Source organism: Carassius carassius, chromosome 32 (genome assembly GCF_963082965.1).
Source record: "Carassius carassius chromosome 32, fCarCar2.1, whole genome shotgun sequence".
In the NCBI taxonomy this organism is placed as follows: domain Eukaryota; kingdom Metazoa; phylum Chordata; class Actinopteri; order Cypriniformes; family Cyprinidae; genus Carassius; species Carassius carassius.
Genome location: NC_081786.1, coordinates 2,600,147 through 2,623,397, shown reverse-complemented (window position 1 = coordinate 2,623,397; position 23,251 = coordinate 2,600,147). Strand labels below are relative to the sequence as shown.

Genomic DNA, 23,251 nt, shown 5'->3' with positions numbered 1-23,251 from the left:
AGATGTGTGGTACCACAAATCCCCCATCCACAACTGATGATACTGAAGAGGTATATCTTCACAAAAGATAGATTTTTATTAATATCTTGCTCTGATTGTTAATATCGAAGAAGTTGTCAGTGAGTTTTAAAGCAAGGTTTTCCTCTGTCTTTGTCAACAGTAGAATGGTTTCTTTTTTTACTCAGATGTCAAATGTCCTCTCTAGTGTCACGCTCCCTGGACTTTCTCTTTATTGTCCTTTGTCTCTGTTTCATCTTCTACAGCTGACCACTGAGAGCAAGTGCACCCATACAGCCGTCAGCCACCCGAATCAGACTAGTCCAGAGCTCAGCCCATGCACCAAGGTTGGAGAGGTAAATTAAATCTCATGTACAACTTATTTGTGGCAAAATGTTAAATCTGCCAAACTATTTCAATATGTCTGTGTGTGTGTGTGTGTGTAGTCGCCTGAGTAGAACATGCTTTATGTGGACAGGCGCCTGAGTAGAACGTGCTTTATGTGGACAATGGAATGGAAGGACATTTGTCTAAACGTGCCTTTTCAAGCTTCAGTCAGTATAATATCTGAGTGTATGTGTATCAAACACTGAACCCCACCCAAACATGACTTGGGAGGTCCATACAGTTTAGAGGGTCCCGTCCCCAGAGGCATCACTTTGGTTTTTAAGACTGCCTGCATTGGATCTTTATGTTGGTTTAATGTGAATGCTAAGTTGTTTGGTTACATGTAATGGATAGGCACCCTATTAGTTATACTGGGCTCCAATAAGTCAGCTTCTGGCACTGAGGCTAACCACAAATTCTCCATCTACAATTTAAAAATATGAAGAAGGTATATCTTCATATAGGATATGCAAAAACTCAGATAACATCTACAAGGGCTAAGTCATTTCTGCACAAACCTTCAATTTCAATCTCATCCAGTGACTTCCCCTGCATGCTGGAAAGGTTTCCTTTCTCCATTGACAAAAGGAGTTTGGAAATCTTAGCCAGTTGTGTTGTGGGAACTGGTAATCTGTAGAAGTCGTGGTGAACACGAATGTGTTCATCAGAGTGTAGTTTTCATAGTCCACGGTCTACAATATATATTTTTTTTTTTCCTTTTTACAGGGCCTTGATGATGAAACGGCTCCAAAGATGTGTGGTACCACAAATCCCCCATCCACAACTGATGATACTGAAGAGGTATATCTTCACAAAAGATAGATTTTTATTAATATCTTGCTCTGATTGTTAATATCGAAGAAGTTGTCTGTGAGTTTTAAAGCAAGGTTTTCCTCTGTCTTTGTCAACAGTAGAATGGTTTATTTTTTTACTCAGATGTCAAATGTCCTCTCTAGTGTCACGCTCCCTGGACTTTCTCTTTATTGTCCTTTGTCTCTGTTTCATCTTCTACAGCTGACCACTGAGAGCAAGTGCACCCATACAGCCGTCAGCCACCCGAATCAGACTAGTCCAGAGCTCAGCCCATGCACCAAGGTTGGAGAGGTAAATTAAATCTCATGTACAACTTATTTGTGGCAAAATGTTAAATCTGCCAACCTATTCAGGGCTCCAGACTGCGACCAAATGGTCGCATTTTGCGACCAAAATTTAAGAGTGTGCGACTGAATTTTACATCCAGTCGCACATGTGCGACCAGTCTTTTTTTTTTTTTCACGTTAAACGTGGAAGCGGCGCGTCAATGAATCCGGAATGTGTGGTAGGCCAATGAGTGTGAGAAGAATAGGGAATGGCCACTGTAACTGGCTAATGTGTGGAGGGGGAGGGTCCTAGAGATAATCGAGCGCGCGCGTAAACGTCCGTGGGAAGGAGACGGAGACAAATATCAATATCACAGACAGACACAGTCGGATGATGATTCAGAGTCAGAGGTTTTATTAGGTGATAAAGACCCGAACCCACCATTTTCGGGAAGACTGGCTAAGAGAATTCAGCTGGTTGAGGTACTGTAAGGAGATGAACTCCATGAGTTGCGAATGTTGCAGTCGCTACCCCAGAACTGCGGGGAAAACTAAGTTTGCAGACAGTGCAGGCACTTCGCAGTTTAAACACAATACGCTAGTTAGACACAATCTCAGCCTCAAGCATAGAGTATGCCGTGACATGTTAATAAATCAAAACAAAATGAAAGTGGAAAAAAACTGCGCGACTCATTCTGCTTCACTGCCGTTTAATAGTTCGAACCAATAATAGACCGTGCAGAGCTTCTCTCGCCAGTCACGGGCCGATCTCGATCACGCGACACCGTTACATCGTGGAGATCCAGTGAAGAAATCCATTGAGTTCGCGACTGAATTAATAACATTGCTGCGAGATCCAGTCAGAAACATTCAGATTTTACGCAGAATTCTCTGTTATAAACCATATTAGATCAAACAGCGCTGACATGGAAACCAGGAGAAACATGTGCCATGAACGAACAAGTAATAGAAGGCTTTAGGTCCACAAATCAGCAACATTCATCACTTTGAATTTAATGTAGTAATACTAACTGTAACTATGGTATATTGTGGTTATAACATAGCCTACACATCTTTTTCCAGCACTTTAAAGCTATAATATCATATTTAAATGTTATTTTTAATGTGTTGACCAAAACATTTTTGTTCATCCTTTAAAGATTGTCCATATTTATAAAACTAAAAGTTTCAAGAAGTAGGAAAACTCACACTTATTAAAAAAAAAACAAGAAAAAACACCCAAGATTAAATTACCATTGTAAACATAGCTGCAGAGGTCGCTTATTGGCTATTTTCACTCCCTAATATCTATTTTGTCACTCATTTTGCTTTTGAATTAATATTAAGACATTATGAATGATAATAAGTAAAGTTAACTTGATCTATACACCTCAAATTTAGCTCAGTGCTTTGTCATCCCACACTGCTACCAAATACTTTCAGTAATACAGTTATTTTGGGGGAAACTGTGAATAATTGCATTGTAAGGCAATATAAGGTGTGCTCCTAAATTTTCTGCTTGCGCTCCTAAAATTTTAAGTCAGGGGCTACAGCGCTCCTAATAAAAAAAGTTAGTCTGGAGCCCTGCTATTTCAATATCTGTGTGTGTGTGTGTGTGTAGTCGCCTGAGTAGAACATGCTTTATGTGGACAGGCGCCTGAGTAGAACGTGCTTTATGTGGACAATGGAATGGAAGGACATTTGTCTAAACGTGCCTTTTCAAGCTTCAGTCAGTATAATATCTGAGTGTATGTGTATCAAACACTGAACCCCACCCAAACATGACTTGGGAGGTCCATACAGTTTAGAGGGTCCCGTCCCCAGAGGCATCACTTTGGTTTTTAAGACTGCCTGCATTGGATCTTTATGTTGGTTTACTGTGAATGCTAAGTTGTTTGGTTACATGTAATGGAAAGGCACCCTATTAGTTATACTGGGCTACAAGAAGTCAGCTCCTGGCACTGAGGCTAACCGCAAATTCTCCATCTACAATTTGTATATCTTCATATAGGATATGCTTTAAATAAGCTGCATATAAATAAGATACACTATAAATAACAAAATACAATGCAATAAAAGGGTAATCATATGTATGAGGTAAATTAAATGTCACATTGGTATTGGATTTAAAATGATTGGATATCAACATGTAAATATGAAATCTTTCTGTCCAAACTATGTGACATAAATAAATACTACAATAAAAATTTTTGCCAACAGTGTCAAAAACACCGCCTTGTGTGCGCAACAGTATCCTCCTTGGACAAGTGTGTTCGTTGTGTGGGACCCGTATCTTCCTTCAAGTGGCTTGGCTATCAATGCACAGGTTAGATATTTAGTGAATTAGTATAGAATGTAATGTGTTGTGCTCTAACCACTTAAATAGACCTGTAGTGTTAACATTATTTTAATCTAATGTGTTCCAGTTTGTTCAGGGGTCTGGCATAAATCCTGCCTCAAGCTAATTAAAAGAGATGACTTTAACAGCACAGCACAGGTGAGTATCTACTAAGTGAGAGTTGAACTTGAACTGTCTATAAGATTCAATCAACATGTAAAATAATTTGCTTTCTCACCAATTCAGGCGCAGCAGTCTCCTAAGGCTTCTGAGGATGAACTGCTGTCAGATCAGGACAAAATTCCACATCCAGAATTGGACCAAATATCATCTGATGATGCTGAGGACATGTCTGACAAGGAATACATACCTGATTCGGAGTCAGAATATGAAGATAAATATGATTCCGATGCCAGCATACCCTTAATGACAAGTCAGGCAAGAGCTGCACATATTCAAGTAAAACCAGTAGTACCTGATGTTGGAACATCTTTTGGGTCAGACACAGGCACCCCAGTTGTGCCCAGTATATCAAAATGTTGGCCACCCCTTAAAAATAAGATGATTCCAAATGCTGATGACAAATCTAATTCAGCAAATTCTGTCAAAGACTCATCAAAGGAAAAGTTAGGGGATGAAGCTGTGACTCATGAACAAGAATTACCACATCTGATTATGAGTAAAAAAAATTACTGTTATGTTTGTGGTAAGCCACAAAGCAAAATTTCCCGCCACTTGAAAACACACAAGACGCATACTGAAATTGTCCAAGCATTTTCCCTTCCTGAGGACTCAAAAGAGCGCAAGATATTATTAGAAAAAAATGAGGAATAAGGGAAATTTTAAACATAACATTGCAGTTTTGCAAGATGGAACAGGATCACTGAAAGTGAAGAGAAAGCCAAAAGCTAAAGCACTGGCAGGAAAGTTCATCCACTGCATGTATTGTCAAGGGATGTACATACGCAAGGAGCTTTGGAGACATGTCCGCAGATGCCCCTTTAAGCCAGAAAACGAAGATTTGGGTGAGACACCTGGGAGAAGTCACTCTACAACAAACATGGACAAGACCCTACAAAATATGAATACATTCGACAAAAGCTCCGTGAAGTGGGGCGTTTGTTGTTATGCCTGCGTACAGAATTCTCAGTACATAACCTAGAGGACACTGTTAAACCTGCTAACTTCCAGAGAGTTGTGCAAGCCGTAAAGAAAGTTTCAGGTTTTGATGAACAAAAACACTCGTACCAGAAACCAAGCCTTGCGCTGAAACTGGGGCATACACTGAAGAAAATCGCGGACATTATTCATTGTAGGGCACTCATGGCAGAAGATGAAGAACTGATCAGGCACACTGACATATTCAAGAAGTTGTACACCTCCAGGTGGTCTGAGTTGGTGTCTCACAGTGCCCTGAACACACTGAGTGATGCCAAATACAATAAACCATCAACATTGCCCTTCACTGAAGATGTTCAGATCCTTCATCAGTACCTAGAGAAATCTGCAGAAAGTGCCTTCTGCAGCTTGAAGGAAGAGGCCACCACTCAGAACTATGCTCAACTTGCAAAACTCATACTTGCACAAATCATTGTCTTCAATCGAAGACGTGCTGGGGAAGTTTCGAAAATGCGTCTCAAAAGTTTTCATGAAAGGGACAACACAAAGCTCCATGAAGATGTTGCACTGGGGTTGTCGAAGACTGAACAGAAGCTTTGTAACTATTTCAGCCGAATTGAAATCATGGGGAAAAGGGGCAGAAAGGTTGCCGTTCTGCTCACACCAAGTGTGGTGGATGCTTTGTCACTACTTGCCAGTAGAAGAACTGAATGTGGCGTTTGTGCCACAAATGTCTTCCTGTTTGCAAGACCAACGTCAATGAGCCACTACAGAGGCCAGGACTGTTTGCGTGTTCATGCAAGCCAGTGTGGAGCAAAGCACCCTGAGTACCTTAGGTCAACGCAACTCAGGAAACATGTTGCCACACTCTCACAAGTCCTTAATTTAAAACACAATGAACTTGATCAGGTTGCAGATTTCCTGGGTCACGACATTCGTGTTCACCGCGACTTCTACAGATTACCAGTTCCCACAACACAACTGGCTAAGATTTCCAAACTCCTTTTGTCAATGGAGAAAGGAAACCTTTCGAGCATGCAGGGGAAGTCACTGGATGAGATTGAAATTGAAGGTTTGTACAGACATTAGCCCTTGTAGATATTATCTGAGTTTTTGTTTTTTCCTTTGAATGTTAATTTATAAACGTCTAGACTTGGCGTCATCAGCATCCCTTTCCAAGAAAAAAAATCACCTTTCATGTCCAAATATGAGTCGAGGACTACTATTCAGAAATATAAACTTAAGTCTACAGTATGGCTGGACAGTAATTCAAAATTGCTTGTGTAGGTGCAGTCGATTTGTTAAATATTAACCTAAAATCATATTGTGTAATAATTTATCTTATGTGCTCATGGACCACATTAAACATAAACGCAGGTATAATAGCTCAAAACTACTCAAGTAAAAATAGTTACTTTGCAAAAAGTGGCAAATACAAAACCAAGTACTATCTTTTCCCTTGGTCTTTTTATTTGATGTGGCTATTTCAACCACAGATTTTTATGTCCAGCTATTTATGAGAGTTTTACCAGAGCTGTAAACTATTTGAGTAAATGTAATTAGTAACTGTACTTGAGTATATTTTTGGCTACTTTGTAGTTGTATTGAGTATCAAAGATATTAGCTACTTTTACTCTACTTGACTACATTTTTGAAGAAGTAAATGTACTTTTTACTCCAATACATTTGTGATGAGTAATGCAATTACAAATTACATTTTGCATGGCACCTAACTTGCAGCAGTTTGTTTCTGCTATAAAGAAGTGATATTTCCATCTAAGTGGCATTGACTGAACTATATCTTGTGCATTTTGCCCTTACTCACCCAAACCTTTCAACAAGTCTACTTTGTGTGAATGCGAGGGCATTAGTAGGTGCTAAATCGCAGACGTTTAATTTAGGAGATGAGGTCATGACTGCAGCCAGTGATGAGTCCAAAACCAGCACATCCAGTGCAAGTAGACTTTGACTATTTAATTTTACTTAACATTATTTTATTTATCCACTATATTGACAAGGCCTTTTTGAAGGATATTGGTTTATGTGTGGCCTTTTTGTGCACTTGAGCTTAGCTGAGACTTGAGAGTTTGTAGACACTTAAATAGATGGTTCACCCAAAAATGACATTTCTGTCATCATTTACTCACCCTCAAGTTGTTCCAAACTTGTCTTTGTTCTGCTGTACTAGTCAATGGCTGGCAAGATCTGCTTGGTTACAAAAATATATAAAATGTCTATCTTTGTACACGTACAGCAGAACAAAGAAATGTATACAGGTTTGGAACAACTTGAGGTTGACTACATGAAGACAGAATTTTCATTTTTGGGTGAACAATCCCTTTAAGAGGCTGTTGTGTCGACCCTGATTTATTAGACTATTGAGGTGTTCAGATTTATTTAGATTTTAGAAAATAAACATGACTTCTCATTTTACAAATCAACTGTTTCTTATTTTCACCTGCATGTCTCAGGTGTCAAGGACTAGTGCATCTTAGAGCCTAAATTTAGTATAAGTAAAATGCTAAAGTACTGTTAAAATCACTTTTACTCGTATTGGTGACTTGTAACTTGTAATAGAGTAATTTATGCTGCAAGGTATCTGTCTTTTTACTCAAGTATGGTTTTCAGGTACTCTTTCCACCTCTGAGTTTTACTAATGCCATTTTCCAGATGAGATTGCGTTAAGTGATGCTGAAGACAGTGGGAGCGAATCTGATAACAGCAACACAGATCTCACCGCATCAGAGCTTGGAACTGTGGAGCCTATGGATATTGACTCTACAACCACAGAGCAAGACCATGACATGGGAGACTTTGGTATGTTAACTCAATTCATATTCACTGCTGATAAAATTTATTTTTTTCCTGTGACAAAAGTAACTTGTTAAATTGTTTTCAACAGGATCAGTTTCATTTGTGTCGTCCACAGTAAGTGAGAGTGTACCTCCCTCTGAAGGTAAGATTCAGATTCAAGAGGTTTATTGTCTATGCACAGAAGAAACACAGCGGTTTATACCCTACAATGAAATTCTTACTTTGCCCAACTCCCTTAAAGGGATACTTCACCATTTTTTTTCAGTTTTTTTACTTCAACTGTTATTCCCTTAACTAAGACGAGTTGATGCAAACCTCTCTCATCTCAGTGCGTGCACTCAATCGCTCTGGTGCGTGGCGACACTTTGAAAGCGCTTAGCCCAGTTCATTCATTAGGGACCAAACAGAGATGAAGCTAGCAGCGACCAAACACCTCCACGGTTTCCCTATTTAAATAGAGTTACACGAGTAGTTACACGACCAAGTATGGTGACACACTGTCACTGTCCTATAATGTATGGTGGAATAGCACTGGAAGCACTTCGACTGGGCGCAGTAAAAAGTCACGTTGGTTCTAATGACAGAAGTGAGAGGGAGGGGGGAGAGGATTTTTCAAGTGTGACTTTTACTGCGCCCAGTCGAAGTGCTTCCAGTGCAATTGCGCCATACATTATAGGACAGTGACAGTGTGTCAGCATACTTGGTCGTGTAACTGTATTTAAATAGGGACAACTTGGAGGTGTTTGGTTGCTTCTAGCTTCATTTCTGTTTGGATCCTACTGAATGAACTGGGCTAAGCTAAGTGCTATCAAACTGTCGCCGCGCGCCAGAGCGATTGAGTGCACGCACTGAGACGAGAGAGGTATGCATCAACTCGTCTTAGTTAAGGGAATAACATAGTTTAATATGAAAAAACGGTGAAGTATCCCTTTAACAGAAGGATTATTATGCACGTCTTTGTGATGTATTCAACTATCAAAATGCAAGAGTAATCTTAAAGAAAGAGATATAAATGAATAGCCCTAAATTTAACTGTACTGCATTTGTACAAAACATCTTGTCTGCAAGGGAGCATATACACTTACTTTATTATCAGGAAATGTATATTGAATTTGAGATAAAAGTAAAGTAACCTCCTTCTCTTCACATGTTCTCTTGATTGCCCATGAGTACGTTCTATTAATTCTCTTTTTAGCAAGTTGGTTAAAAGACTAAAAATGAATTGGTCTGAATGACTGAGTCACAACATGCCACAAAATCTGGAAGATTAAGAGGTTAAAAGTAGTATTAAGTTGATTGTTACATACGGTTTCAATATCAAGACTAAACTTTCAGACCAAGTTCCAACACTATTTAGCTAACCTTATGAAATCAGATTTAAACTGAGAATCAGACCTTAAACCCCATAGTCTTGGTTTCATTTAAAATACGGTGTGTTGAAGTACAATGCCAAAATTACTTTATTTAACATGACATGTTACTAATTGTAGTATTACTTACTGCAATAAATTCAAATAGCAAAAGGTTTGGCCACATAAATAGATGAACAGCAAAGACATACTAATATTACACTCCATATTGTCCACACTCTAGTGGGTTAATAAAGTTGGTGAAATCACATCGAGTGAGCAACCAACTGATACCCAGAGTGAATTAAGAAAAGTAAACTGCAATTTCTTGTCAACTGTGGCATTAACTGAACTCATGTTTTGATGGCTTCAACTGGACAACACATTTTGTTTGTGATATATTCTTTTTTTGTTTGCCTATTTTCCAGGGAACTATGCTGATGAGGAACATGGATCCAGAAGAGTGGCGAAGAAAGTGTGGTCTAAGGCTGAGGTCGCCGCAGTAATGCGACACTTCAAAGGTCATGTAAGCAGGGGGAAACTGGCCACCAAAACTGAATGCAGTCACTGCAAACTGGTGGAAGACCCTGTGTTGGCACAAAGAACAGTGCAAAATATAAGGGACTTTGTTCGAAATAGAGGAATAGCTGCAAAGAGGCAGTCAGAAAAAGAAAAGATTTAAATACACTGACAATTGTGGTGGTGTTTCTATGTTTGTGTTAAAGGAACACGCCAACTTTTTGGGACATTAGCTTATTCACCGTATCCCCCAGAGTTAGATAAGTCCACACACCCTTCGCATCTCCGTGCGTGCTGTAACTCTGTCTGACGCACACACCACTAGCCTAGCTTAGCACAAAGACTGGAGGTAAACGGCTCCAGCTAGCACATTGCTCCCAATAAGTGACAAAATAACACCAATATTTTCCTATTTACATGTTGTGATTTGTATAGTCACAGCGTGTACGAATAACAAGGTCACATGATACATGGCCATCTTCTAACCGTATACATACTATATTCTCAGAGTTCGCTCAGAGGGTTGCGCTAATCACTCCAGCCAGCAGTGCTTCGCCTTCTATATAGTAAATTCTATGAGAATATAGTTCCCAGTATGTAAACTGTTAGAAGATGGCTGTGTCTCATGTGACCTTATTATTTGTACGTGCTGTGACTACAAATCACAACATGTAAATAGGAAAATGTTGGCGTTATTCTGTCACTTATTGGGAGCAGTATGCTAGCTGGAGCCATTTACCTCAGTCTTTGTGCTAAGCTAGGCTAGCGGTGGGTGCGTCAGACAGAGTTACGGCACGCACGGAGATGAGAAGGGTGTGTGTGGACTTATCTAACTCTGGGGGATACGGCGAATAAGTAAAAGTCCAAAGTTCCTTTAATGTTTTAAAAAGTGTGGCTCTTGTGTTTTAAGTTGTTGTCTGCCTGTTATAGTTTGTATTGATGTTCAGTACAAAAACAGAAGTTCGAATGACAGAGGCCATCACAAAAGCACACTGTAAAACAGCTTTTATTTTTTTTACATTTTATTTATTTTTGTTATGAGCAACCATGGGTCTTTTGAAGTTGGGTAAGAATAACTTATTTGACCTTTTTTGCTCAATTCTCATTGTCATGGCACTTATGTTTTGTGACAATCTATTGTTTAGCTCTTACAGGCTGTTATCTGGCTGTTAGACCGTGTCACCAACTAACACTGGTGATGTTAGAGTTGTGCAATAAAATAATAATTCAAGTCCCAGTAATGCTTGGTGGTGTCAGGTTAATGTGTATTTGTGTTAATGAGCAAGTGACGTCATTGTCCCTTTAAAGTCCCATTAATGCTTGGTGGTGTCAGGTTAATGTGTATGTGTATTTATGTTAATGAGGAAGTGACGTCATTGTCCCTTTAAAGTCCCAATAATGTTTGTTTTGGTCCTTATAAGTCACATATTTTTCAAAATGAGAACTGTCTCTATAAACCACAATAGTTTTAGGGTGGTGTGTATCACGCTCTGAAGGGTGTATCTGAAGTCTAAAGTGTCCTGAATTTTTTTCAAATTTTTTTGAGTGTTTTAATCGAACTCTCATAGCTCTAGGACCTCAGGAAAGGGTAGTCCATCTAAACCACCACCGGGCCTGTTTGGAGAAAAAGTCTGGCTAATCCACATAAACCAGTATGTGTGTGTGTGTGTGTGTGTGTGTGTGTGTGTGTGTGTGTGTGTGTGTGTGAGAGAGAGAGAGAGAGAGAGGGGTGTGTTAATGGGGTGTGTGTGTGAGTGTGTATTCCTCCTGTGCTCTGTGTTGGCTCTGTTGTTCTGGGTGTCAGACTTTTGCAGGATACAAACAAATATATCTGTGTTGACTAAAGCAAAGCTGTTTGTTTGCTAGTCATGTATCAAAATGTATCCAAATTAAGTTGTTGTTCACATAATATATGTGTGTGTACTGTGCATATTTATTATGTATGTATAAATACACACACATACAATACATATTTTGAAAATATTTACATGTATTTGTTCATATAATTTATATGTATACATATATATATATATAGAGAGAGAGAGAGAGAAAGAGAGGGACAAAAATATATATATAAAAAATTGTATTATTTTTTTATTGTATGACCTCTTTCACTAATTTGAGTTTCCTGTTTGAGCTCAGCTACAGTCAGAGGCTTTCATGGTGTTAGAGTTCTTATTAAAGTCACTGGTGCAGAGACGAGGCCTGAGTAACCGTAGATGAAGATACGCCATCCTGAGTGTCACGGGTTTGACTGACCGTCGACTCGCTGCTTCAGCACATGTTCATGTGAAATCTAACCGTCCCATCTGCCTCGGCTGCAGGCGTGTTTAAATGCAAGGCATTCTGCTAACCTGTCACTCAGAGAATTCACAGCAGGTTTTACAGCACTGTGAACGCTGCGGGAGCAACATCAGCCTGTTTGCTTAAGTTGAGTCATTTACAGACACCTCCAAAAGAAATCTGAATGTGACTGATATTTATAGAACCAAATGCTAATTAGCAAGTCAATGAGGGAACGTTTTTTGTGAAGCTCTCAGGTTTCTCATGATGAGAGTAAGAAATAGATTGAAAAATTGAAAATTTGTCACGACATACTTTCAATGTTGACATGACAAAAACCTTGCCAAAAAGTTTCCAAAAACAAGTTCTATTTTCAAAGTAGATTATTTTATTTCAAGTTTGAATGTGATTGGTAATGGCATATATTGTTAACTGGTTGCCAATAGATAAAACAAATAAATAAAATGGATCAAAAACAGATACATAAGTTACATTAAAATACATAAAGACATAAAAGTTATATTAAAATAAACAAGTAAATGAGTAAATAAATAGTATTATATTTAGTATAAAGCATAATAATGCAACATAATATAAACGTAATATAAACCAAACATTTTAGGCACATTTAAAATCAGTGTTATTTTATGTTATTTTTATATAATTTAATTTATATACTTATCACGCCTTTTATTCATATTTATGAATTAGCTTTGATTTCTGTTTTGTTTCTATTTGTATTTTACTTTTGAATTTGATTTCATATATATATATATATATATATATATATATATATATATATATATATATATATATATCTCAAATGTTTGCTCGATTAATGAGGATAGGTCACCCATTCGTTTGATAAATTAACGGCTAGTTAAAGATGTAAAGGGACCTGTACTACTTTAGTATTAATAAAAATAAAATAAAAAACTGACATTAGGAATCAATCTCTTTTTGTCATTATGTTTCTGTATTCGTGTTAACAGCACCAAATGAAGACTGACGCCAGGACGTGGTTTTTCCAAAAAAGCTTTTTACTTCGATTAATAAGAAATAATTCACACAATTATTATATTTTTAAAAAGTAACATAAATTACTGTTTACACAACTCACTTATATTACACTGCTCATTTATATCACATTCCTCAATAACATTACACTGCTTACTTAAATTACTCACTTATATTACACTGCTTGGTCGTGCGTCGCCCTAATGGAGAAACCGCCACTGATACACAGTATATTAAGGCTTCTCGTCGTTCATGTTAAACGGTTAGTCGACTAATTGCACATTTATATTAATAAACCTTAAATCATAGTAATGACTGTTTAAGTGCCTGCGTAACTCACAAATAAGTTTATTATTGATGATCATACCAGCGTGCATTTTCTTATTCTGCACAACGCACATTATTATAGGTTAATATTAGAGCTACTACTAACTACTAGTAGTTCCAGTAAATCCATATTTGATGAATTCGGTGAATGATAGGCGAGCGTTTGGATGACCTAGCCGATGTAGTCTACTGTATATTAATGCATAGAGCAGCTGTTAACGATCTTTCGCAGAATGCATGACTTGGCCACTTTCTGTGGATTTTTTTCTTTCTGGCACTAAGCGACTAAAAATAATTTGGTCGACTAAACCTGTTCTTGTCGACTAACGGTTAGTGAACTATTAGGGGGCAGCCCTACTATATGTATATATATATTTGTATAATTATCATACAGTATAATAATCCCCCCAAAAACATATCAATTCCACAACTTCACTGCTTATTTCTTAAACTGGATGTGGCCTTTTTAACGTGATCCTCATGTAATCCTGGGACACACTTGCAGACGTGGGAAGCACTGGGTAAATTTGGATGAATTTACAAAATGATACGAGAACGGATTTTTACTGAGGAGGTGAGCAACCCATATTTCAGCTCAGATGCTGCTCTGATTCCTACAGGAGGACCGGTGGGAGACATCAGGAGATTGCATGTTAGAGAGTGAAAATTGAGCAGGGAATGAGCCGTGGTCGCGCTTGCTGACTGAGACCATTATGAGTCTTAATGGAGGAGCAGAAACGTGTTTGGAGACGGCGGTGGAGTCTCGCTTTATCCTGAGTGTGGAAGATTGCTGGAGAAGTTTATCTCGTTCGCCTCACTGAAGAGAAATGTAGGAAAAATCTCACGAGCAAAACCCCGCAGCACAGTAACATGCATAAATTAAAGGAATATTTCAGGGTATTTTCACCTTAATGTCTATAGAGAGTTGACTGAGCAGGCAGGTGCGCCGGAGGCTTTCATGCACCAATGTGCAGACTCTGCTTCTGTTAAAAAGTTTCAAATAACTGCAGTTTTTTAGCTTTGCACTCATTTATAAACATTTTCAACGTCCTGTATTCTCAATTTTCATCATCTGATCATTTGCTGTAGAAAAGCACCACACTGCAAAAAATGATTGACACATTGACACATTAACTTGAGAAGTAGAAGTAGATTACAGTCCCAGAAGTCTTGTTTCAAAATTAATCAAGTTGATGCATAAAAAAAATACCAGCCAATGGGGTCAAATAAATTACATTTATTTTTCAGATCCCCTTTTCAGATGTTTATGTTCTTGTTTAAACCCACATCATTTTAATATAGTTTTCACAAAACAGGATTTAAAGGGATAGTTCAATATTTTATTTCATTTTGCGTTTCAAGTAAATTTTTCTTGTAATGTATAATGAATAGATATTTGTACTGAAAAATAAGAAAAATAATACTGAGTATGAAAAATAATTGTTTATAGCAGTACACATACATATATTATGTAAACAAAGTTTATCTTGTATCTTGTAATAATTTAAATATAATTTTAGATTTTTTAATATTTATTATTTAATAATTTAGTAAATGTATGCATACACTTAAAATTATATGTATTATATTTATGAAATGTATTTTTATATTGCAGAATTAAATGTTATGCATTAAAATATAAAAAAATAGTTTATTTATTTAAATGTGATTATTTAAATAATATTACATACAATATTTAATAGCATATTATGAGTTTATATATAATAATAAAATATTTATATTTATTTTGTATTTGATAGGAATCTTACTAGTCCTTAATTTTCTGTATTCTATATATAAATAGTTTTTTTCTTCTTCTTGAAATGGGAGAAGGACACTATTTGTCAGCCATGCATTTTTTATACAGTCCCTTTGTACTTCTGTTTAAATACTGGAGTTTTCATAAATAATTTTTTCCCAGGGCCCAAACTCATTCAAACCCTCACAATATACTCTCATTTTCTTGATGCTTTATCAGGCGTGAAGTGGAAACTCACTGATACGACCCATGGGTACCGTTTAAAGATCCATGCGCCACGTCTTTTTATTCAGGCTGACTTTAATAGTCATTTATCCCAGAAATATGAGTGCTGTTATTGGGTTTGGGTGTTTGCCAGGGTGTTTGTGAGACTTTTTACCCTACATAAGAGCAGTCAGAATCGAATATAGCATTATTCTGTCTAAAACGGTGTTTTGAATTCTGCTCTTTCTGATAGTGCAGGATAAATGGCGTTTCATTTTCTCTCCAGGTACGACACCATCACTAACCAGTGGGAGATGGTGGCTCCTTTGCCCAAACCTGTCCATTCTGCGGCGGCGACTGTGTGTGGAGGGAAGATCTATGTGTTTGGAGGAGTGAACGAGGCCGGCCGCTCTGCTGGAGTACTTCAGTCGTATGTGCCTCAAACCAACGCCTGGAGCTTTATTGAGTCGCCCATGATTGGTAAGAGCACTCGGGACAATTACTGAAGTGCAAACTCTGCTCTTCACCTGCTGCCTATGGGAGCTTATATACTGTAGTATATACACTACTGTTCGCAAGTGGTGGGGTCACTATGAAGTATTTTTTGAATGATATTCATACTTTTATTCAGAAAGGATATATATCATTAATGTGTGAGATTAAATAAATACAGTTTTTTTTGGACTTTTTATTCAGTGAAGAATGCAGAAAAATCTAAATCAGCGCAACTGTTCGTGCAACATTCATAGTAATCATAAATGTTTATTGAGCAGCAAATCAGCATATTAGAAAGATTTCTGAAGGATCATGTGATGCTGAAAATTCAGCTGCACATCACAGGAATAAATGACGTTTTACTAAGTATTTACTTAGAAAACGGTTATTTTAACTCATTATAATATCTGTATTTTTGTACCTGTATCTTTATTCAAATAAATGCAGCCTTGGCGAGCATAAAAGACTTCTTAAAAAAAAAAAAACAGGCTAAACTTTTGAACAATAAATCATATATAAATGTACAGAAATATAGTGTTGCAGAAGCAATATAAAAAGACCTGAACGTCATCTATGATATTAACCATTTTAGGTAAGAAAATGTTCAAGCATCATGCATGGACAATCCCACGTCCCACATCGGATGCATATTATGTCTAAAGTTTTGCATTGGACAGTTTTGAAACTGAGAAAGTAAGTTCATGGTATTTCACTGGTATGTGACTTCATTAGTACTTGGCATTTTGACACGCTCTGAGATCCTGAGCTTGTGGGTGGAGGGACACTCAAGGGGGAAGGAAACGTTATTTTCTTCAGCCTGTATCTCAGTGGCAAAAGCAGCCCTGAGGGACACAGAGCAGCAGGAGCAGGACTCAGGCGTTTCATTGCAGCTGGAAAAGCAAGCGTTTCCCCATTAGTGCAGAAATAAGTGTGGATTTCAAAAAGCACACAGAGCTCCTCTCAAATCTCCCTGAAACCAGCTTCATCTGCCATTTATAGTTGCTAAAACAAGTTATTTTGGATATCCACCTGACTGCTGCAAGTCTTTCTCAAAGACACGTTTGACGTTTGATATATATACTGTCACACTGATTAGTTAACATTAACTAACAATGAAAAATATTTGAAAGTGTTTACTGTATTAATCTTAGTAAACGTTAATATCAACATTTACCAATACATTAAAATCTTTGTATAGACCAACAGAACTAACAATAAACAGTTGTGTTTTTCATAACTAACATTAACAAAGATGATTAAATATTGAGACAAATTTACTGCTCATTGTTAGGTAATGCAATAAAACAATATGTATTTCGTTTATGTGGGTTGATTTTTGGACCAATTAGATTTTACTGTCAGCTTAAAATGTCTTAAAGTGAGTTTGATCAAATTATGATAATAAAAAGTTATCTAATGGTATAACAAAAGCTTTAAGAATAATTTTAAGCGGTCTTAAATATGGACAAGGAAAAACAGAAATCATGAAACTTCAAAACTCTATTCTATATTTATTTTTTTATATTTTTGGAAGTAAAACATGAACATAAAACATATTTAGAGTACATTTAGCCAGAATATACTATTTCACTCTTCAGTCTCGGGATTCCAAAATAAAAGTCCCTTATATATATATATATATATATATATATATATACATACACACACACACACACATTGGAAAGACAAAATATTGTTTAAAGATACAATTTGCTAGTTCCAGCTGTTTATTGCTGTTTTTTAAGCACACTTTTGTATCTGCAAGCTCTAATATAAGTCAGCAAGGTTTGTAAAGCTCATGCATCAGATAGTTCATGAATAATGCGAATCAGTTAATAGCAGTCTTGGTGAAGCTTGTGGGCATTTATTTTCTAGTCATGCATGAACAGCTTGTATCTGCTTGAATGGGGTTAGTCTGAAATCTCTAAAAGAGTATTTTTGGTTCAGCTAATGGGCGCGTGTGTTCTTTAGCAAAGCGACCCGCCGAGTCCTTTGACGGCGACTGCATTTTACAGCAACAGACCAGAAGTCGTTTGTTTTTAATGAGTTTTCCAGAATTCTCCAGCAGTTGTCAGTGTGAATAGAGCTGCATTGTCTCTGCTAACATGAAGTGCACAGATAATGAAAACTCAACCTTAGCTAGTAACTAGTTTCTTGTGTCATGCATTTCTCTTTAACTCTTTAGCTTCCCAACTCTTGTCCTCTCTGCCTCATTTTTGGCTGATCTGCCACCTGACAGACAATCGTTCACACTTACAGACGACTCATATTCTGTACACTTCTGAGTCCCACATAATGCTGCTCCTCTAGAATTCATCACGAGGAGCATCTATGTCCATTTTTCGATGTTAGTGGTTTGTCAGGGTCCCGGTAGGTTCCTAAAAGGGTTTAAAGTCTGTTTTAATAATTTTGAATGGCATTTAAATAGTATAACAAAAGACTTAATTATGATTTCAAGAACTAATATTAAGTTCAAAAGGATGTGATTTCATAAATAAAAGCGCTGCATAGCACTATACGCTGCATTTCAGAGCTCTTTACAGGCAGGTAATACAGTACATTTATGCCAAATGATAGCTATAATTAACCTTCTGTGTATTTTTTAGGGATTATATGGTATTAAATTATATTTATGGAATAGTTATGATGCATTTATTACCTGTTAACCACTTTTTTCATCACAGACCTGAAAATTAAGTTTCCAACTTAAATTGGCACAATAGACAATAAAATAGACTCTTTCTTTTAATTCATATCTTTTTAAAGAAGACACTTGGCAGATTATTGCTAAAAAAAATTAAAGTTTAAAAATGAAAAAAAAAATTTTTTATACATTTTATATGAAATGTGTATTTTCCTAAATGTGTTTTATTCTAAAGCTGCAAGAAAATCTATGTTATAAATCTAAACAATGTATTCAAAAAGAGCTCTCAGTAAGATTTTTTTCTTTACCAAGTTTCATACCATTCTGATGAAGTAAAATAAATTATCAACAAAAAAAATATTCAGAATGACTGAACAGCACCAGAACATTAAAAGCAAAGGAAACAGTAAAAAATAAAAGAGAGAGAGAGTCAGTACATAGATTTTACTAGTAACAGCATAATCTATTTTTACTTTCTTTAATCTGATTATTTTGTATCAGCAAACTCCCAATATGGGATATGCATTCATATCCAGTATGTTTATTTTAAACTTGCACTTCCCCTATTTTTTATTTTTTTTTGATAAACAGTATAAAGTCCTCGTTGAATATGTGTCATGGTCTGCTTAATTAAAGTCAAAGAATCAAAGATTCATGATTTATTTTCAGATTAAGGGTTTGTTCTGTATGGACTAAAGGTATTAGTTTGTGCAGGACTTACATTTGATTTTACCCTGCTTTGTATCAGATAAAAGCCTACAGAGAAATTATGTTTAACATTGTCATTATCCAGTTCAGTTTAATATTTCAAGCGGTTCATGAGAAGTTCTTACTTTAATGGTTCATGTTTGCCCTTTCTATAATCCACAAAAAAGCTCAATCATTCTGCTCTTGTGTTTCACAAAACTTCTGAAACATCATTATAAAGTTCTCCTGTCTTCTGAAGCCATATAATGCTTGGTGTGAGGAACAGACTCAAATTTAAGCTATTTGAGGCATATATTTTGTTGAATGGTAATATTTCTTAAACAAAACAAATAATGAACCTATTATTATTGTAGTCAACTGTAATAAGGTTAATTGAAATTAAGTTAACCTGATGTACAAATAACTGAAACTAAAACTAAAATAAAATTAAATTAAAATTAAAAACATTAAAAATTACTAAATGTCTAAAATGTTAACCGTTTTTCTAAATCTAAAAATAAAAACTAAATTTAACATGAATAAAAATAATAATAATAAAACCAAATAAATATGAATAAAAATATAAAAACATCACAATGATATTAAAATAACTGTCAATTAATACCCTTGAAAATAATTTGTCCAGATTTAGTTTCAGACTTTTCATTTAAAACAAATCTTTAAACATCTTGTATAGACTTTGCTTTAGTTATTTTATCTATTATTATACTGCAGCTTTGTTTTCACTATGAAAATAGCCATGGAAACAAACAAGCTGTTATTTTCTGATGATTTTCTCTATTGTTGCTTCTCTCGGTGAGTTTAGAAGACTATATACAGCTCATGAGTAATATGGACAACTTTTATGGTGTTTTTGGCTGTCTTCATGTTCTTTTTTTAAGCTGGAAGGATGCCACTATGATATTTCGTTCATAGATCCACATTACTGTATTGGATTGTAATATTTCTGGTTTGATATATTTTTATTCCATTATTACTCTTAATACAGTTTGTCCAGATTTGAGTATTTGTAAAAAAAAAAAAAAAAGTATCTTAGACATCATAATAAATAATTTATATATATTTATTTCTCGTTTATACAGTAGGTATTGTATATACTGTATTACAGTATGATTTTGCCATTAAATAACCATCGAAACATACAAACGAGGTATTTTTTTTCTCCCGTTCCCATTGCTCTCAGTGAGACTTTATATAGCGCACGAGTCATATGGGCTACTTTCAAGGTGTTTCTTGCTGTTTTCTTGTTCTTTTCGGAGCTGGAAAGATGTCACTACGATCTGTGTAAAGATTCTCCTTTTTAGTTCCACAGAAGTTATAACAGCAAGATTGAACTCTTCCTGCAGCCAGTGTTGATGTTTGCATGCAACCAAACCAACCGAACGTGAATTATGTCACATGAGAGTTCTTCAGACAGTGATATATGAGCGCTTCTGACATTCAGCCCCACAGCTGACGGCAGATGTTCAAACACGTACGGCTGTGTAGACGATGAGCGTTTAGAGCCGGTGACTCAAAGTTCAGAGCCAGCCGCTGACATCATCTCCAAAGGCCAGCTGCATGTGAGAAGAACATGATATTTGGATTATTGTGAAGGGCTTGAGCGATCTGGAAAGGTCATCGGAGATGTCAAGTGTTGCAGGTGGATAATGAACTCTTGAGGGTTTCAGCCGGTAACGTCATCTCGGCCCGAGCGCTTATTGATTTCGATGTTGCTATGGACCGTGAGGTGCTTATTGATTCTGATGTCGCTGTGGACATTGTGGCCCAGGGATCATATGTTTATTGTAGCCGTGTTTGTGTAAGAACAAGCAAAGGCTCAAATACAAAGCACCTCAGTCTTCATTGTCTTGTTATTTGACTTCCGACTCGATCGATAAAGCCATGGAAACGGTCAACAGTAATAGAGGAACTAAAATGACTGTGAAGCATAATAAAATAGCCTTGTAGTTGCAGAGAAAGACAGTAAAGACTAGCGGTTGAAGATGTGGGGAGGTGACGGAAAGGTTGTGGGTTCAAACCCAACAAAGACTGATCACAATATATGTTTATATTGATTTATATTTTTCAAATGTGACCGTAAAGACATTTATAATGAAATGAGATTTCTATTTCAAATAAATGCTGTTATTTTGAAAAGAAATCACAATTTCCAAAGAAATGTGAAGCAGCAGAACTCAACAAGACTGGAGTAATGACGCTGAAAATTCAGCTTTGAGCAAAGAAATAAATTACATTTTAAAATCTATTCAAACAGAAAACAGTTATTTTAAATTGTAAAAATATTTAAAAAAATTTACTGACTGTTTTGACATAAATGCAGTCTTGGTGAGCAGAAGAGACTTCTTTCAAATAAATTCAACGTAGACTTTTTTCAGCATGTTTTCTAGTGAAAGTATATAAAAACACACATTCAAATTATACATTTAGTTGAGAATCAACACTTCATGCAATAGTGATTTTTTTTTTTGTAAATTGCATTGCATATGCAATGAATTTGTCCTATCGCACTTGCAGATTTTTCACACTCTGAGCTCGTGCACAAATGCACTTGTGTTAAAGATGCATTCCCTGAAAGCAGGTCTTAAGCATGTATGCAGTGTTGCTTCTGAACAAAATGTAGTTTTTAAGGAATTTTAGATATTTTAATTACAAATATTTGACAAAAGTCCTCATTAAGAGTAGTATTTTTTTTGCATTGTCGGTTGTGCAATGACACATTGTGCGCTAAAAAAACCGATTAGATCTGCCTTGGAGAAGCTTGATTTGGTCAGTCAGCAGTAAGAGGTTGCTCTCTCCGATGACAGTCAGTGATCTGCGTAATATTTCAATTTGCAATTATTCATCTCTGTGCATCTTATCGGCAAGGAAGGGCATTGTCAGCTCCGCTGTCTGTGAATGACAACACCTTCCTCCCACCGTCTTTGGTGTTTGAGACACATTCGTAGAAGTGTGAAACTTTGTTTAACTGTAAAAGGGCCGTCTCTGTGTGTGAGAGATATTCCTTCAAGAGCCCCATTTAGTAGTTGTGGCACATGAGCGAGGATGGCAGATTGACACTTCAGCAACCAGCAGGAGACGGCAGACACGCAGTATGATAGGGGCGCTGAAAGTCACGCTCAAACGTGTGTGGTCAGGCGCAGAACTGATGCCTAAAGGAGATTCAATCAAGAAATTCAGAAAGTTCAGAAAACAACTCTAGAAAGGTAGAAGTTGAATCTCATGAAAACATCTCTAGGTCACATTTCACTACATTTAAGAGTGTACTGCAAAATAACTGAATTTTATTATTATTATTATTTTTATTTTTATGGATGAGTCCAAACTATTTTCTAACTGACATATAGACCACAGACACGGTCTACAGAGCTGCAAATGCACTGAACACAGGACATTCCTTTAACCAGTACAGAAATTACTATTTAAATAATATATAGTATTTTGTGTGCTTTAAAATAATGAAAAGGTTATTTATTTATAAATATTTTGTTATCATGCAGATAATGTCACAATGTAAATTATCTTATTTTAATAATTTGATTTAAGGACATTCCTCTAAACAAGACATAAATGTATAATTTTAAATAATATATAAATAATGTATAAATGTAAATAATATATATTATTTCTGATTATTTATTTTTTTGCATTTATTTATTATCATGCAAATAATGTCAAGTTTTTTACATTTCATTTTCTGTTATTTAAACAATCCTTTAAAAAGTACAGAAATTACAATTTAAATAATATATTTTTGCATTACATTAATGCAATAATTATAGTTTTTAAATATTTAAATATTAAACAAATAATTTATTTATTTATTCATTCATTCATTTTTTGTTTGTTTATTATCACACAGATAATGTCACAGTGTAAAGAATTTAAATTTAAGCCAAAGAAAAAAAATAAAATAAAAATAACTTTGTCGCTAGATTTAGCGCCTTTTTTCCAAAAAATGCGACTAGCGACTAATCTAGCGACTTTTTGGACAATCATTATTTAGTCTCTGAGACTCTCTGGTGCTGCCGTACGAGCGCGAGGCTCTCTTTCCCAGCGCAAGGCTCTCTCTCTCTGTATCTGTTGTGTTCAGCGATCGCAGAGAGGAACAGCACTTTCAGTAAAAAAATAAATAAATAAATAGATATTCTGTTGCTTCTAACTCTATTTTACAAGCATGTATAGCCGACATCAGTTACAGCACAACCACTG

At 36.1% G+C, this 23,251-nt stretch overlaps 1 protein-coding gene across 1 annotated transcript in view; it reads left to right on the top strand.

The window, feature by feature from the left end:
- LOC132112384 (kelch-like protein 29) overlaps window positions 1–23,251 on the top strand; it is a 148,640-nt gene that overhangs the window by 119,704 nt on the left and 5,685 nt on the right. Inside the window, exon 12 of the mRNA XM_059519838.1 lies at window positions 15,479–15,672. Within this exon, the coding sequence (XP_059375821.1) occupies window positions 15,479–15,672 (194 nt within the window). The remainder of the gene's footprint in view (window positions 1–15,478; window positions 15,673–23,251) is intronic.